Source organism: Kickxella alabastrina, assembly GCF_025024165.1.
Source record: "Kickxella alabastrina strain RSA 675 chromosome Unknown BX661scaffold_60, whole genome shotgun sequence".
NCBI lineage: Eukaryota > Fungi > Kickxellomycota > Kickxellomycetes > Kickxellales > Kickxellaceae > Kickxella > Kickxella alabastrina.
Window position 1 is genome coordinate 1,002 of NW_026251531.1, and position 15,277 is coordinate 16,278.

The 15,277-nt window shown below is 47.5% G+C and overlaps 4 protein-coding genes across 4 annotated transcripts; all 4 read right to left on the reverse strand.

Moving 5' to 3' along the window:
- Positions 1 to 3,700: 3,700 nt before the first annotated feature.
- On the reverse strand, positions 3,701 to 4,892 carry BX661DRAFT_190199 (uncharacterized protein). Its single transcript, XM_051537630.1, has 2 exons — positions 4,703 to 4,892; positions 3,701 to 4,578 (listed from the first exon to the last, which is right to left on the reverse strand). Exons 1-2 carry the CDS (start codon positions 4,836 to 4,838, stop codon positions 3,743 to 3,745), a joined length of 972 nt encoding a protein of 323 aa, XP_051388523.1. The 5' UTR covers positions 4,839 to 4,892; the 3' UTR covers positions 3,701 to 3,742.
- A 1,050-nt stretch (positions 4,893 to 5,942) lies between these two features.
- BX661DRAFT_190201 (uncharacterized protein) lies at positions 5,943 to 6,678 on the reverse strand. The gene has a single exon (XM_051537631.1). It carries the CDS (start codon positions 6,648 to 6,650, stop codon positions 5,976 to 5,978), a length of 675 nt encoding a protein of 224 aa, XP_051388524.1. The 5' UTR covers positions 6,651 to 6,678; the 3' UTR covers positions 5,943 to 5,975.
- Positions 6,679 to 7,819: 1,141 nt separating this feature from the next.
- Positions 7,820 to 8,876, reverse strand: BX661DRAFT_190217 (uncharacterized protein; the record flags this gene model as incomplete). Its single annotated transcript, XM_051537632.1, has 3 exons — positions 7,820 to 8,038; positions 8,127 to 8,476; positions 8,606 to 8,876. 3 exons carry the CDS (start codon positions 8,874 to 8,876, stop codon positions 7,988 to 7,990), a joined length of 672 nt encoding a protein of 223 aa, XP_051388525.1. The 3' UTR covers positions 7,820 to 7,987.
- Positions 8,877 to 11,478: 2,602 nt separating this feature from the next.
- On the reverse strand, positions 11,479 to 11,988 carry BX661DRAFT_135978 (uncharacterized protein; the record flags this gene model as incomplete). The annotated part of the gene is made up of 1 exon (XM_051532666.1): positions 11,479 to 11,988. A coding segment is annotated over one exon (510 nt), but the record flags the coding sequence as incomplete, so codon positions are not given.
- Positions 11,989 to 15,277: the final 3,289 nt, after the last annotated feature.

The window sequence follows — 15,277 nt, forward strand, 5'->3', positions numbered from 1 at the left end:
GGCGTGGAGGAGCTTGTGAGGCTGTACGGGACGCTGAGGAATCGGCAGCCGGTGGGGGAGTGGATTTTGGAGAGGGGCACGGATTTGGTGGAGCGCGTGGATATGCGCAGGTTTGTTGCGTTTGGCGTCATGCAGGGGGTATTAAGACGCGTGCATTGTTATCCGGTGCTGGGTGGGTCGGCGGAGGCGCTGCCGGAGGAGGTGGCGGCGCTGGTTGATGGGAGGCACCATTTGGACGAGATCAGCGTTGTGCTGGATAGGGATATTGCCTCGCTGAAGGAGTTGTTTGACGCACATGGTGGCATTGAGTACATCTACATGTAAAAAAATTAAATAAATATTATCTGAAAGCTGACCTGAAAAAAGTCGGTTTCTCTGCTTGCCGATCCCGATCCCGAAAACAAAAACAATAAAAGTACAAGTCATCATCATCACCCGCTTCGCTTTGCTTGCTGATTACTCAGGCAGCTAGCCGAGAGCGGGGTTTAGAAGCGCTTATGAGGATAAGTGAGGCGTTAACACCACCAGAATATGGAAGAAATATGTGGTAGAAAAAGAGCTGGCTACCTCAATTCTGCGCATATTTGTCCTAATCGTCTTTTGTCATTGATCGAGTGAACCGAACAGGAATCCCCAATCCCTCGCTGGAGCGGTTGAAGCAGTTGAAGATGATGCGCATGTTTAGGCTTGGTGCAATGTCTCTGTTCCAAAAGCCCCGTCTGGTTCCAGGCTCTGTTTCTTTAGGTGAGGAAGCCACATCATCCACAGGAGGGAGCCACGCCAGTTTCGAATTGTGCCGTGCCATCAATAATGGGTGTAGCAACGTTGGCAACTGGGATTTGGCTATCTAAAAGATAAAGCAGCGTTAATAGACGTTGATTTGCATGCGTGATCAGGCTGTAAGGAGGGGACAGAAATGGATGGAGACGAAGAAACGAAGAAAGGGTTCCCTGCCCGGTTAATAAATGTAGTAGGAAAAAAATACAAGAAAAAAACAGAACCCAAAAAAATATGTTGACGTTTCTGACCTCTTCTTGCTTTTTTGGTTTCTCCAAAGATATCTTTTTTTTGGCATTTTCTTTTCTCCCCTTTTTATTTCTCTTCCTTGTTTCCCTAGCCGCAGTATTCTTTTTTTAGTTTTTTCCTCTGTATACACAATTTTTTCTTTTTTCTCTTTTTTTTCTTCTTTTTATTTCTCTACATATATTTCTATATATATTTTGTTTACATCGGCAGCACAGTTGGCTAGAATCAAATAAACGCACGGTTATTTTACAATGGCCAGCGTTATTGCAAAGGTACCACAGACCGCCTGTATATCTTTTTTCTTTGGTTCCTCTGGCGATATACGATAGCGCATATACATACTTTTTATTTTGACTTTGATGTCGACGAGGATATATCCACAGCATACATTCATACATTCATTCATACATCTATCCGAGCGTGTGAAGAACCACCCTCATTTTTTTCCATACTCCATTTATATCTCAGTAATAATTTTTCTCTTTCGTTTTCATTTTCATTTTGCAATATTGCATTTGCCTGATATATTGGATCCCCTTTCTGGTTCTCACGACTGAAGAGAAGGATAAAAAGCATTGTTGTGCTCCAAAGCCATCTTTTCCGCTTCGCTCTCACTCATAAAACTACTTTAGTACACACACACATACTCCGACAAACGCATTCAATATTGAATTTCTCAACAAAAAGTAAAACCAAATTCATTGTTTTTGTTTTTTTGTTGTTGTTTTTCCCTTGCTTTACGTGTTCTTATTATAGACCCACGGCGAGTTCGAGCTTGGCCGATTGAACACCGGATCAACCCCCGTGCCAATATCACTGCGCAATCAGCGCCGCGACCCCCGCCAGCCACATCCACAGGCAGTGCGCAAGAGCCGCGGCGGCGCATTCGGCACTCTCGCAGTTTCAGCAGCATCGATTACACAGCCCAAGACGAGCCAGATATGCACGAGGCACGGGGGCAGCCCGAGCCCATCAAAGAGACCGGCCGCGCCAGGGCACAGCGGCGCAAGACCGGCGGACTGGCTGATATTGGTCATCAGAGGCGGCCATCGACGGCGCATGGGTCACCAGCATCCAAGAAGGTCATGTACAGCCAGTACCCGGATTTCGAAAACATCACGGATCCGTTTGCTAAGCGCGATAAGATCCCCAGGAAACACCGCCCGTCGATCGCTGACGAGAGTGCCGCGTCTTTTGCTAGTGCTGGTGCCGGTGTTGGTGCTGCGGTGGCGCAGACTGAGCATTTGGGGGGTGACGGCTCAGGGCTGCCGGCTGAGCAGCTGGGCATTCGTGTTGTGGAGATGGAGTCGCTGCAGATGGAGCCGCTGGACTCGCCGATGCCCGAGTCACCGATGCCAGAGTCGCCTGTGACGCCAAGTGCGCGGCCGCAGGGTTTGCGGCGGCCAACAATTCCCTCTGCGCCATCACCCAGGCCGGAATCGCCTACGCGCGCGCCCCTGGGTACTCACACGAGCAGTCCGCGCATGTGCATCGACATGAACAAAGTGGACACTCTGTATATGCGGCAGAGCCTGATTTTCGAAAACAACAAGCACCGGGCCCCGCTCACTCCCCCGATTGAGGACGCGGATGAAGCGCATATTCCGTTCGAGCAGGTGCTGATTCCCACAGCGTTCAAGCGCCTGCGGGCGGCGTTGGAGGATCCAAACTTTGAGATCGATGAGGAGACTTATCGGAGGTTTAAGCTGTCCGAGCGCTGGTATGTGCGTGAGGAGCGTATGCAGATGGAGATGGCGTTTAGTCCTGCTACTTTGGGTGGGAGCAAGCCGCGCGTGAGAGCGGTGCAGAAGAAGCACAAGTCTGTGAAGGGTAGGACCAAGCCGGTCGAGACACCAGAGGCCGATGGGCCTGTGGCGGATAAGCCTGTGATCGTGGCTGCTGTGCCCGAGATCAAGGGTGTGTTGAAGTTGGCTGAGGAGGCTGCGGCTGAGGCTGATGTTCAGGCCGTACCTCATGTGCAGCACAAGGAGGAGGATGGTAATGAGAATGGCGATAATATTGAAGAGAAGGACGAGAATGGGGATGAAGAGGAGGAAGACGACGTTGCAGTGTCGGAGCCGACAAAGCAGGGGGAAGAGGTGGAGGAGGTGCTACAGGAGTGCGCCCACCACGAAGATGATCCAGTGCAGCGCTTGTCTGCATGCGAACCCGAACGGGAAATCCCCGGGCGGGCCGACTCTCACATAGACGAAAAATACAAGTCGGTCCAGTCGATCCAGTCCGTATCCTCGCGCGCGCGGCTTCGCGACACTGACCATGGCATGGGATATGTTCCCCCTAGACAACTCCACAGTCAGATTATCCCGATGACCGTGCAGGATCCTGTCTATGTGCGCACACCCTCTCACCAACATCGCCAGCATCGCCAGCACTCGCATCAGCACCACCGGAGGAGTGAGAGCACGGATGTGAAGAAGTCGGCTGTTTGTGGAATGTGTGTCATCATGTAATTAAACACTTTTGAATGAGAAAAAGAGGCAATAATAATTTTTTTAAAAGGCAATGTTATAATAGGAGGGGGGTGGTGAGGGAGCACTACTGTGACATCAGAAATGGGGGCCGAGTCACGTGACAGCGCAGACGCGTAAAATATGTTTGATATTTTACGCGTACGGCGAATTCTGAATAGTGAGCTCTTCAGCTCTTTCCGTAGTCTCATTTCTATTAATATATATTATAGCTAGTCCAAATCGCATTACAGGAATAATTGCTGTATAGCATCAACCTTGTCGCCTTTCGTGCTCCCCCGTTTCACTTCGATAACCAAGAATAGTTTTGAGTACCATATTACTATGGCCTCATCGAGAGTGGCAACCTTTTCCTTCTGCCAACTGAAGGTGCGGCCAACAGATGCACTGCCTATGCTCTTCGTCTCCAAACCAATGTCGATCCTTTCGTCCGACTGTGCATCCTCGCACATTTTGTCTGTCGAGTGACAAGGCAAAATCTTTCTGAATGGTACTGGTCGTGCCTTCTCCCCAAGAGAGCAGGTATCCAGTGCGTGGCTGACCAACCCGACAAACACAAAAAAGGCGATAATTGGTGGATAGAATTGTCTTTCGGTGGACAACCTATCTGCCGAGTTGTGTGTGCTGGTCCACAATGAGAACTCGTTGCTGGCCAAGCGCAGTTCAGATGCAAGGTTTTTGATAGCTGTTTTCTTTGAGCGTGTCGAGCGGCTGGAATGGACTGAGTCGGCCATGATAATCTGTTCAAGCATAGCTGCATCATCGGGTGGTATGTGGTTGGAGCTGGACGCAAACATCTCGACGCCCTTGTGGATAACCTTTGAAACATTTGCCGCGCGCTCCCTGCAATCCGCAGCCTTGGGCTCAGCCAGCTCAAGCACGCCTGCTTGTGGTTTGCCAATGTAGTGTTCCCACTCGCGTGCGGCCTCATCCTTTACCGAATCGCTATGCTCTTTGGGCGTTTGTATCCATGTGGAAAGTGTGCATGCAGAAGCAACAGTGGGCTGTGTCAGAGTATTTGTGCGTGCTCTGCCAGTGGGTTGGGCTGCTCCCTCTGCTGAGTCTACATAACGCTCAACATTTTTATGTAATAATTTATAGTATTATTTGAGTGTAAATATATTAATTAAATATTATAAAATGAACTTTCAAAATTACTATTATAGTGTTATTGGTAAACTACTTACATGGCGATGCAGGCTTTACACTTTTCTTCTTTAGGCGATCTCGCATCTCTTTGTGACACCAGTGCAAGTTGGTGGTGACGATTTGGGCGTCCTCAGGAGGCCCAGTGGCCTTTCTCTTTCGTCTGGATTCGGGCATAACTAAAGGGGTGAAAATGAAGCAGAGAACCAAACAAAAATATGGAAATATAAAATATGAATAAACGGTTGAAGAAAAATGACAAAATTGAAAACCTGTAAGTTGTGAACAGCTTCTCTTCGTAGCAAAACATGCTAACGTATAGTGTTAGACATTGTTTGCATTGTACTTGTCATAAATAATAGACAAATTTACCAAGTTTCCGGATAAAAACAATGTGAATTATCGAAATTCAAATTCGACCTTTTGTCTGTCATTGGTAATGTCAGGAGAACATGGTTGCCAGACAAATATAAAGAAAGTTGGATGCACAATGTGATAGAGTATGCGAGCTTTATCCGCACTACTTGGTAAGTAATTTTGCATTGACCGGGTTGGCAACATTATTTGAAACCCATTTCAAATCAAGGCATAACAGTGTAATGTATGTGCAGTTGGCTATAACTAGTTACGAATAATTAACAAACCCGTTTCAACAGCATTTTCAAGTAACCCTGGATATAAGATGTAATATTTTCTGTGAAGATAATGCCACAACATATGCATACACAAACTAAATCTACCTGCACCGTATGTTAGAAGGAATATAATGTCCGTATATTTGCGTATAATGTAGTCGAAAATAATATTATCGAAATTTCTAATTATGTAGCGCCTGGGTGTTGATGTACTGAATAAATTGAATTGTTGAATAGTGTAAAAACAAGGAGGGTTTGAGGGGGGAATGTCTGGTGTGGAACTGAAAAATCAACGCCGTGTGTGTGGCGCTGTAAAGGCCTTTGTTGACATTTGATGTGAGCAATAAATATCAAAAATAAACACTGTGGCAACGCTAACACTATTAGTAATGTTGTCAGATCAAGACGGCAAGAGAAATCCGAAATGTGACTTGGGCACCACAAATTATGTATCTAGTTATTCAAAACTTAAAACATGATGGATAACCACAAATTTCAACATTCTTACAGCTGTAGTTATTATTTTCTCTAATATATAGTCTATTGTATTTACTATTAAACATGTTATATTGAATATGTACGCGTTTCAATTTACCATTAATATTTGAATGCAAACAATTTATAATTAATATGTAAAAATATATTTCAAAACTAGCATTCCTAAAAATAAACAAATGAACTAGTTCGTCGCGTTTGGCTCGTTTCTCTCAGTTCCTGCCCTGTTCAATAATTCTCGGCAATACCCAGCGCCATCCTCCAACATAGTCAACAGCTCCTTGGCAATAGTTGGTGCCATGTCAGCACGTGTTTTAAACGGATCAACCATTGGAGTGTTCATAGCATCTCGCCGTTTAATTGCCAATGCAAATTTGGATAATGGAGGAAACGAACCAGGCGTGACTTTCGAGGCAGATGATTCACAATTGCCATGGTTAAAAGATTGTTTCATATTTGCGCCCCTGCCATCCTCGCTGCATCCTGCATTGTCGATTAGAGTATTGCGCATCATAATCAACAATTCTGCAAGAACATTGATACAGTCCATACTACTATCGAACTGGTTGAGGATAGATTTAAAACTGGAACTGTTGTCCAAATCGCCGCGCTTAAATCCGGCAATGTCCTTCAATGTTTTGCCGTCAACCCAATACTTGATTTTAGCACCTGCAATCCTTCTGTGCTCATCTGTGACACTGTCATGTTTAGGCATGCCATTGAGTCCAAATGTCCCGAGCCACACCAATACATATATCAGCGCCTCCCAGTCGTCGAGCTCGGTGCGCGTGTTGCTGTTGCCCTCGAGGTTGTTTACGCTCATGAAATTCAGTGTGCCGATATGCTCGTTTTTCGGCATCGCATCCAGATTCTCGCAGTCGATCGCATGGTCAAAATCAATCAACATGCCCTTGACGGTGCCATCCACCATACGCCGGAAAAGAAAGTTGCCTGCTGAGATATCACGGTGCAATATATTACAGTGCTCAGCAATGGCACGGTGAGCGCGCATAGCATCGGCAACAGCGATGATCAGCTCGGGAACGGACTGGAGCCTATCAAATGGCATGCCAATCGGCGACGTGGCAATGCGCTTGTGTGCACAAAATGGCAGCTTCCGAATCTTCTCGCCGACTGTGACATTGTCAAATAGGCCACCAAGAATACTGCGCGTCGTGTCCTCAGTACATATATTGCTGCTGCAACTCTGGAATTCAATGCGACCGCCGGCTTCGAGGACCGGGTATGTGCCCGCAAGCTCTGGATAGCGCTCGAGTGTCCGGGTGATCTTGCGCAGATGGGCAACCTCGTCGCGCACGTCATTGTCGCCACTTCCATCAGCCACCTCGGTCCAGGCATCCTTGATAAAAACGGTGCAGTCCTTGCTTCTGATGCGACTGTCTCTGGTTGGCCTCTTATCCGTTGCTAGGAAGCACCGCGTGAGCCGCCCAAACAAATGACTAGCCTCAATTGATATGTGGCTACTGTAGAATGTGCGTTCAGTATATTCAGAAGAATTGGCATTGCCACTGCTACTGTCCGTGCTGTCAGCGCTGTCTGTGGCAGCTGTGCCGGGAACCGTAATCTTCCAACAGTCGAGGTCATGCAAGTGCTTAATGCTTGGGTCGAAACCCAGCCGGTGGTCCTCGCTAAAGGACAAATTAACAAACAGCTTGATGACCTCGCTGCGGCCCGCCTCAGTGCAAATGTCCATGGCTTCAGAGACCAGAACAAAGTTGCATCCAAACAAGTACACCCGGACAGAGCTGCCGCAAATAGTCAGGCCCCACACAAAGCGCCGGTTGGGCTGTGCGCGATAAATGCGGCGACAGTGCTTAGACAGCTGCAGCGCGGCGCTGTCCACGTCATCCGATGACGAGCCCTGCCCGACCTCGATGGCGGCAAACAGACCGGCGTACCACTCGTCGTTGTTGTCGATTGCGTCTACATTGCCGTCCAACGTTGCCTCGGAGCTGTCGGTCATAGCGACAGTGGCCAGCGCAGAGTCGATGCCCAAGCCAATCCGACCAGTGGTATGGTGGGTGCACTCTTCTCCGGTATCTGTAGTGCTGACTGGCGCAATGGACGGAATGAGCACCCGGCGTGGCTCGGGGCGTCCTTGCCCTCCCTTGGCATGCTGATGCAGTCCATGGATAATACGAGATACGAACGAGGTAAATGACTCGGCACCCTTGCTCACGTCACCACTGCTGCTGCTTCCGTTGTGGTCGCCAGATGTGTGTGCGCCTGTCCACTTGGAAAGTGCATCGTAGTCCTGCCTGAGCCTGCTCGCCAAATAATCAATGGTGGCGTAGTTCGAGCGAGCTAGCCTAACGGGACAGACCGAGTCGGCGTTGATGAGCTCTTCCAAAATAGCCAAGTCGCCGGCCGGCGTGTGCTTGGAGCCAGATGAAAGCTGCTCCATGGCCCGGTGAACAATATCAGCAACCATGGCCGCCCTCTGCTTGTATTCCGCAGCCACTGGTGCTGCCAGTTCGACGACGCTGGGATGTGGTCCACTGAGGTGTCGCTTTAACTCGCGCATAGCCGGCTCCATACGCTCGAACATCTTTTGTCTTTCCGACGAGCTGGGCTTGGCATCAACGTGGGCGTTGTTGGGACAAGGGCCGGGTGCTGTGTCGGCCTGCTTGTTACCAGCTGGACTGCCTTCTTTTGTGTTGCTGCCTACAAAACAATTTCGGAATAACAAAATACTGTTAGCATGCTGTGAGCGCACCAAAGCACCTTACGCTGGCCGCAAGAATATGTGTCGGCATACGCAGCTGCCTGCAAATAAAACAAACAAGCACTTACTATCGGACGGCGTAATAGGCACAGGCTGGGCTTTGCTCTGGCGTGGGGCTGCTTTCTTCTTGTACACGCGTTTTCTGTTGTTTTGCGGCTGCGCAGCGTTGGCAGCAGTATCCGCGTTTCTCTTTGCTCTCTTGCCTGACGGTGCCTGCTTGGAGGCCGCGGCTGCCTTTCTCTTTGTGTTTGTTTGCTGAGAAGCGTTCATCTGTCGCCTCTGCCGCTTTGCGGTAACTGGCTGCGCACAGTCGTTTTGACGGACTCTCTTTGTCGGCATGTTTAGAATATAAGTGTGAATTAAACAAGGTGATGCTGGTTTGCAAAGCGTATAACTATTGAAAATATATCAAAATAATTTGAACGGAGAAGAAAAAGGAAAAAAAAGAAAAACAGTTATGCGCGTGATGATTTGCAATAACAAAATACAAACAAAATTAATGGTAAATATTTTAATCTTTGCGTTCCGCAACACTAATTCAGGACAGCCGCCTCAACTACCGCGCACGACACAATCCCTTACATTCGGAAACCACCACCACTGTCCCCTCGATAGCTATAAACGCAGCTCCGCCGCCCATTGCAAGGGAATTATCGTGGATTACTCGTTTAATGTGTTTCATTGGGTTTTTATAATGAGAATCGCACTAAGGTACTGTGTCCAAAACGTAAATATTTTGGTTTTTGTTTACATTTGGCAAACGAATATTCAGCGCTTGTCTTTTATTTACACCTATTCTTCTTTTTGGATCTTGCAAGCAATTGTATTGCAAACGGCTTATTTTATCTGCTGCGGCTGGTCCTTCTGCCTGGCGTACGAGTCAAAAACGCAGCGAGCTGCCGTGTAGATAGATGGTCGCCAAAAACCTTCTGTGGTCGACTCTTCCTTTTCTATTCTTGTTTTATTTTTTGCATTTCTGTCGCTGTTCTTGGCATTAGAGGCGCACAACTACTCCTTCAAAGGCCCTTTTCTCCACTTCTTGCTGTAATCCCATTTACTCCTGTTTTAGTGCTTGGGTCTTGTCCTTCTCTCTGTCGCTCTTTCCTCTTTCTTTCAGTCATTTAACTTTTGCCCATTTGGCACTTTTATTTTCACTTTAGCGCTCTTTGAATTTGTGCATTCGAATTTCGGTTTCTTTTTGTTTGTCTGTTTGCTGCTCCACTGTTGCCCTCGCCAGAGCGCTCGTGTGGAGCTGCGCTTTCTCTGTCACGCTTGTGCGCACACTGCTGGTCTCCCTCTATCACCGCTCCCTCATACCCGCTCGCTCCTCTGTTTGTGTCTGTTGCCGCAGCCCGCTTTACCACTTGTGAGGATGTGGCCCACAGCTGCCGCCTTTGTCGGCAATTGGGAGTGTCACGCTCTGCACATTTGTTCCTACCCGTCATGTCTCTCGTACATTTCTTTGTCTCTCTCACGCTTTTCTTTGTCTCTCTCGGCTTTGCTCTGTTTTTCTTGTTTGCCTGGCTGCCTCTTTTTGCACATATGTTTGTGCCTGACTGACCCTTGCCCTTGTGAGTGTTTATCGCTGTGCTGCTTTGTTGCCACTCATAGAAGAGACACTTGGAGATTGATGACGGAGCCTGAGACCGAGTGGATATATTGTGGCTGACCGTTTATAAGCCACGGATAACACTGCTGCATGGCGTGCATGTCCTTTTTTCTTGTACACAGACAGACACGCGCACGCATTTGTGTCATTTCGCTCTTGCCTTCATCGACATTGGATCCTGATCGGCTCGCGACCTGTGAGCTGGCCTCATCTTGTTCAGACATCTCGTACTCTAGCACCACGCGTTGCCATTGCTGCTCTTTCGTTTATTCGGCGACTGTTGTGCACATCTGCCTTGGTTGGCAGTTGAAGACTGCTCACTCAGGCACATGTGTGTGCCTGCTTGTCTTGGCTACCTGCATGCTTCACTGAGCATTGCTGCTCTTTCCACTTGCTCCCGCAGTTATCAATGACCATTCATTTAGTGATGACAAGTTCCTTCCCCCTTGTCTCAGTTGCATGCACAACTGCTATACTGCTTAACTGTTGCTGTCATAAAATCCGATACCGCGTCCTCACTCCATGTTGTGCTGTATCGAATTCATATTTCTTGGTCATCATTGAATTGTGCTCATCAACCCGAAAACGTTAGCTTTTTCTTTTATCGATTCACATTGTTTTTTTAGTTTATTGTATTTGTCACAGTTACGGCATATGGTGTTACATGTTGCCTTACTGAGATTAATTGATTACCCGCGTGGCAATTAAGAAATGATGATAGGTTTTATTATAGTTTATTTGTACGCCAGGGAGAACATATAAAAGGTGTGGCTGTCGGGCAGCCAGGAATTGCTCTCATTGGAAGAAATAAATACTCTCTTTGCTTTTATATCTTTTGTAACATATCTTTTACTATTAATGAATTGTCAATTGATAAAAGAAATAGTTGATATTTAGATGAAAATGGAAATGATAAATGACTAATATAATATAAAATGGTAAAAATGACTAAGCATCTGTACTTGACTCGCTGCTCTCAGTTCCTGTCCTGATCAGCAATTCTCGGCAATACTTAGCACCATCCTCCAATATGACCAACAGCTCCTTGGCAATAGTTGGTGCCATGTCAGCGCGCACTTTAAACGGATCAATCATTGGAGTGTTCACAGCACCTCGCCATTGAACTGCCAATGCAAATGTGGACAATGGAGAAAGTGAACCAGGCGTGACTTTCGAGGTGGGTGATTCACAATTGCCATGGTTAAAAGATTGTTTCATATTTGCGCCCCTGCCATCCTCGCCGCATCCCGCATTGTCGATTAGAGTATCACGCATCATACTTAACAACCCTGCAAGGTCATTGATATGATCCACCCTACTATCAAGTTCGTTGAGAATAGATTTAAAACTGGAACTGTTGTCCAAATCGTCGCGCTTATTTTTAGCAATGTCCTCCAATGTTTGGCCGCCAACCCAATACTTGATTTTAGCAGCTCGGCCATTTGCGCCTTTAAATCCATATGTCCCAATCCAAATTAAGACATAAATCAGCGTCTCCCAGTCGTCGAGCTCGGTGCGTGGGAGCTGGCTTCTCTCTAAGGCATGGATGCACATAAACGGGAGAGTACCTGTGCGCTCATCATGTGGAGTATGAGGGCCCTTTGAAGAATTGACCGCATGATCAAAGTCGACAAGCATACCCTTGACGGTTCCATCATTCATGCGCCGGAACAGAATGTTTCCTGGCATAACATCACGGTGCAGAATGTGGCAATGCTCGACAATAGCGCGGTGAGCACGCATGGCATCGGCAACAACAATGATGAGTTCTGGGACAGACTTGAGCATATTGAGCGGCTTTCCAATTGGCGACATGGCAACACGCCTGTGTACACGGAGTTGTGGCTTGTGCTCCTGCTCTTTTTTGTTGCCAACCACTAAATTGGCAAAAAGATCGCCAAGAATACTGAGGGTCGTGTCCTCAGTAAATGTGTTGTCGCTGTCCTGCTGAAGGCGCACTAGACCGCCACATTTGAGTTCTGGGTATGTGCCTGCAAGCTCCTGATAATGTTTCAGCGTCTGGGTAATGTCATGCAGATGAGCAACCTCATTGCGTGGATCCACACCTTCATCCCCCACAGACTCTAGCCATGCATCCTTAATTAGGGTGTTGCAATCCTCCATCTTGATGCAACTTCCTTCAGTCGGCTTAACCTCTGTTGCTATAAAGCACCGTGTGTGCCGCCCAAACATCCGATCAGCAGTCAAAAGGATGGTGTTGCTGTAGAACATCCCCCCAGTAGATTCCAATGAAACGGTGTCAATCCTGTTGCTGCTGCTGTTATATGTGTCGCCTATAAAACCGCCAGGCACTGTTATCTCCCAGCAGCCAAGGTTATTTAAATACCTCACTGAGGAATCATATCCGAGCTGATCCTCGCTGCAGAAAGACCAGTTGACGATCAACCCAATGAATGCACCACGGCCTGCCTCTGTGTGTGCATCCATTTCTGGAGAGGTCACTACGAAATTTGGGCCGAAAAAATGAGCCTGCACAAAGCTGCCACAAATTGTCAGCCCCCAAGCAAAACGACGATTGTGCTGGGTGCGAAAAAGGTTGCGGGTGTAGCGGAATTGTGACATCAGGAATGGGGCCGAGTCACGTGACAGCGCAGACGCGTAAAATATGTTTATGATATTTTACGCGTACGGCGAATTCTGAATAGTGAGCTCTTCAGCTCTTTCCGTAGTCTCATTTCTATTAATATATATTATAGCTAGTCCAAATCGCATTACAACTACTGTGGTAGTGTTAAAAAGATGGGGTGTTAGTTTATGAAGGTTTTATTATCAATGGGATCAAAAGCGTAGCTGAGGCCGACCTCATCTTATATATGTCTCGTTGCCTTTATTGTGCACTTCACCAATTGTGCACTCCGTTGGGAATAACTGATTTTTCTGCAGGCAGACTGGTGTCTTGGCGTGTCAAGGTTGTGATCTTTGCATATGCACATTCATGTATATACATTATCAAATGGGGGGCATATCAGGGTGTCATTATTATGTCCCCTGATTTGATCCCTCATGGTACCATCAATGTCCTGTTAATCGGCATGTTGAGGTTAAGGATCGTGAAATGAGTTTTCATCAACATCTACTTCCATATCATCAGGCTGCTCAACACTATATGCAATGGGAAATATAAAAAATATGCGTATTGTACATGACAAAAAATAAAAGTGTGGTAATTTTTGAATATTCGGTTATTGCGTTATTTTCAGCTATGAGTGACCACAAAGCTAATTCACATTCAAACTTTGATTCTGGTTCTGATTCCAAATCTCAATCATCAAGTGGCGAGAACTCGGATACATGGAAGCAGCAGCAGCAGCAGCATCTGTGTCCAATATGTCTGCAATCCATTACCAACAAATGCTACACCGACACCCTGCTACCACCAATACCACCTGCCTTGCTTCTTGCAATGGGAAAACCATAGTCAGTGCTGCCCACTTTGCAACATATAAATAACATTCGCCATTCTACCAGTTCTATTATATTTTAAATACATTGATGATGGATGACTAACCTGCAACCGAATAAATTGTGGACCACTTTGGCTGGAAGGCCATTTTACTCGTAAATTAGCGGATTTGATCACTGGAAATTAAGGCTTGGAAATCAAGCTCGAATAACTACTGCGCACGCGTGCAACGCACACTCTGGTCTACTTTTTTCTTCAGTGTTGCAGGATCAAACCGACCATTTCGCCTCCGGCACTGCGGGCATATACTTCCCCCCTTTACAACAACAGTTTCCAAAAATAAAACCATTTTTCATTCCGAATTTTACATTTGTTAATATATTCTTAAAGTAAATTTATCCCCAGTTGAATTTAGACCCGTCGAATGGTACGCTTCACAAACACGGATACGCGGCCAAAACTTCTCTCTCCCAGGCACTCGCGTGCTGACCTGTCTAGACTGCGCAAACCAGGCATTCAAACACACATGCACATGCATTCACACTAAACTTGCACTTTCATTACCATTTCCATTATTTCTCATGTAGCAATGTCAATTCTTTCATTGGACGAATTGTTGCTCGCACTGGGCAACATGCGCCTGCGCGAGGGCGAAAGCAGTTTCACAGAGCAGTTCCTAGTTAAAGGTCTGCTCTATTTCGTGCAGGGCGATGCAAAGTGCTGGTGGTGCACACCAGCCACATGCACAGCAGCAGCCGAAATGCTCCATCTTTTTTCGCTGGAGGAGAGCAAAGAGGTGGTTGCATTCAAAAAAGCACTCGCACAGCAGTTTCTCAAGTGCACATCCTGTGTTGCCTCATATCACCAAGCAAAATTTGCATTGCGAGAGAGATACAATACGCGGTACGATCCGGCATTGGTCGAAACCTTTTTTCTATCGCTGGAAAAGTGGGACGCCCAGCGCGTCAAAAGCGAGCTCACACGGTTGACTGGTATCGGCGACAACGGCACAGCACGGATTGTGCTTTACGAGGCACTGTACGAGAGGCGATACCTGCTGTGCTACCAGGACGTGGCTGCGGCGGCGTGCGTGTACATTAGATCAAAGGTTGCTTCTGGGGATGTGCTCAATATGGGCAATGTGCTGCTGCCAGGGTTTATCACTCTGTGCTTCAGTGGAGATTCAAAGATCAGGACGTGGGCGTGGCGGTCAATCAAACTTGCGACTAACAAGAACGTGCAGACGCCGGTCGCTTCCGTGCTTCTTATTTTTGCCGGCGTGCTGCAGATGCTGGCCGGCCGGTTAGACCCTGCAAACCCATACGCTGTGGCAAAGAAATCGATTGAGGGTATGGCCAGCATCACATTCGAGTTTTCAGCCGACGACATCTGGCGCGGGCTGCGCGTAGTGTTGGGCCGGCTGACGGCCAAGGTCAAGGAGGGCGTCATAGAGCAGCTCGACGGATTTCCGACGATTGTCTGCAAAGCATTGCTCGGCATCGAGGGCGCTGAGTTCATTGACGCCATACGCGCATTCTCAGACGTCATCAGCGCCGCCGACCGCTCGGAAATCTGGCCCCGGGTTGCACAGGCCATGTTCTGCACGCCCAAAGACTTTGTGCAGCTCATCATCAACCACCCGGCCGTGCGCGACAGATTCCATGCGGGGGACACAACGGCCGAGTACAGTGACGCCATGCTCGAAAC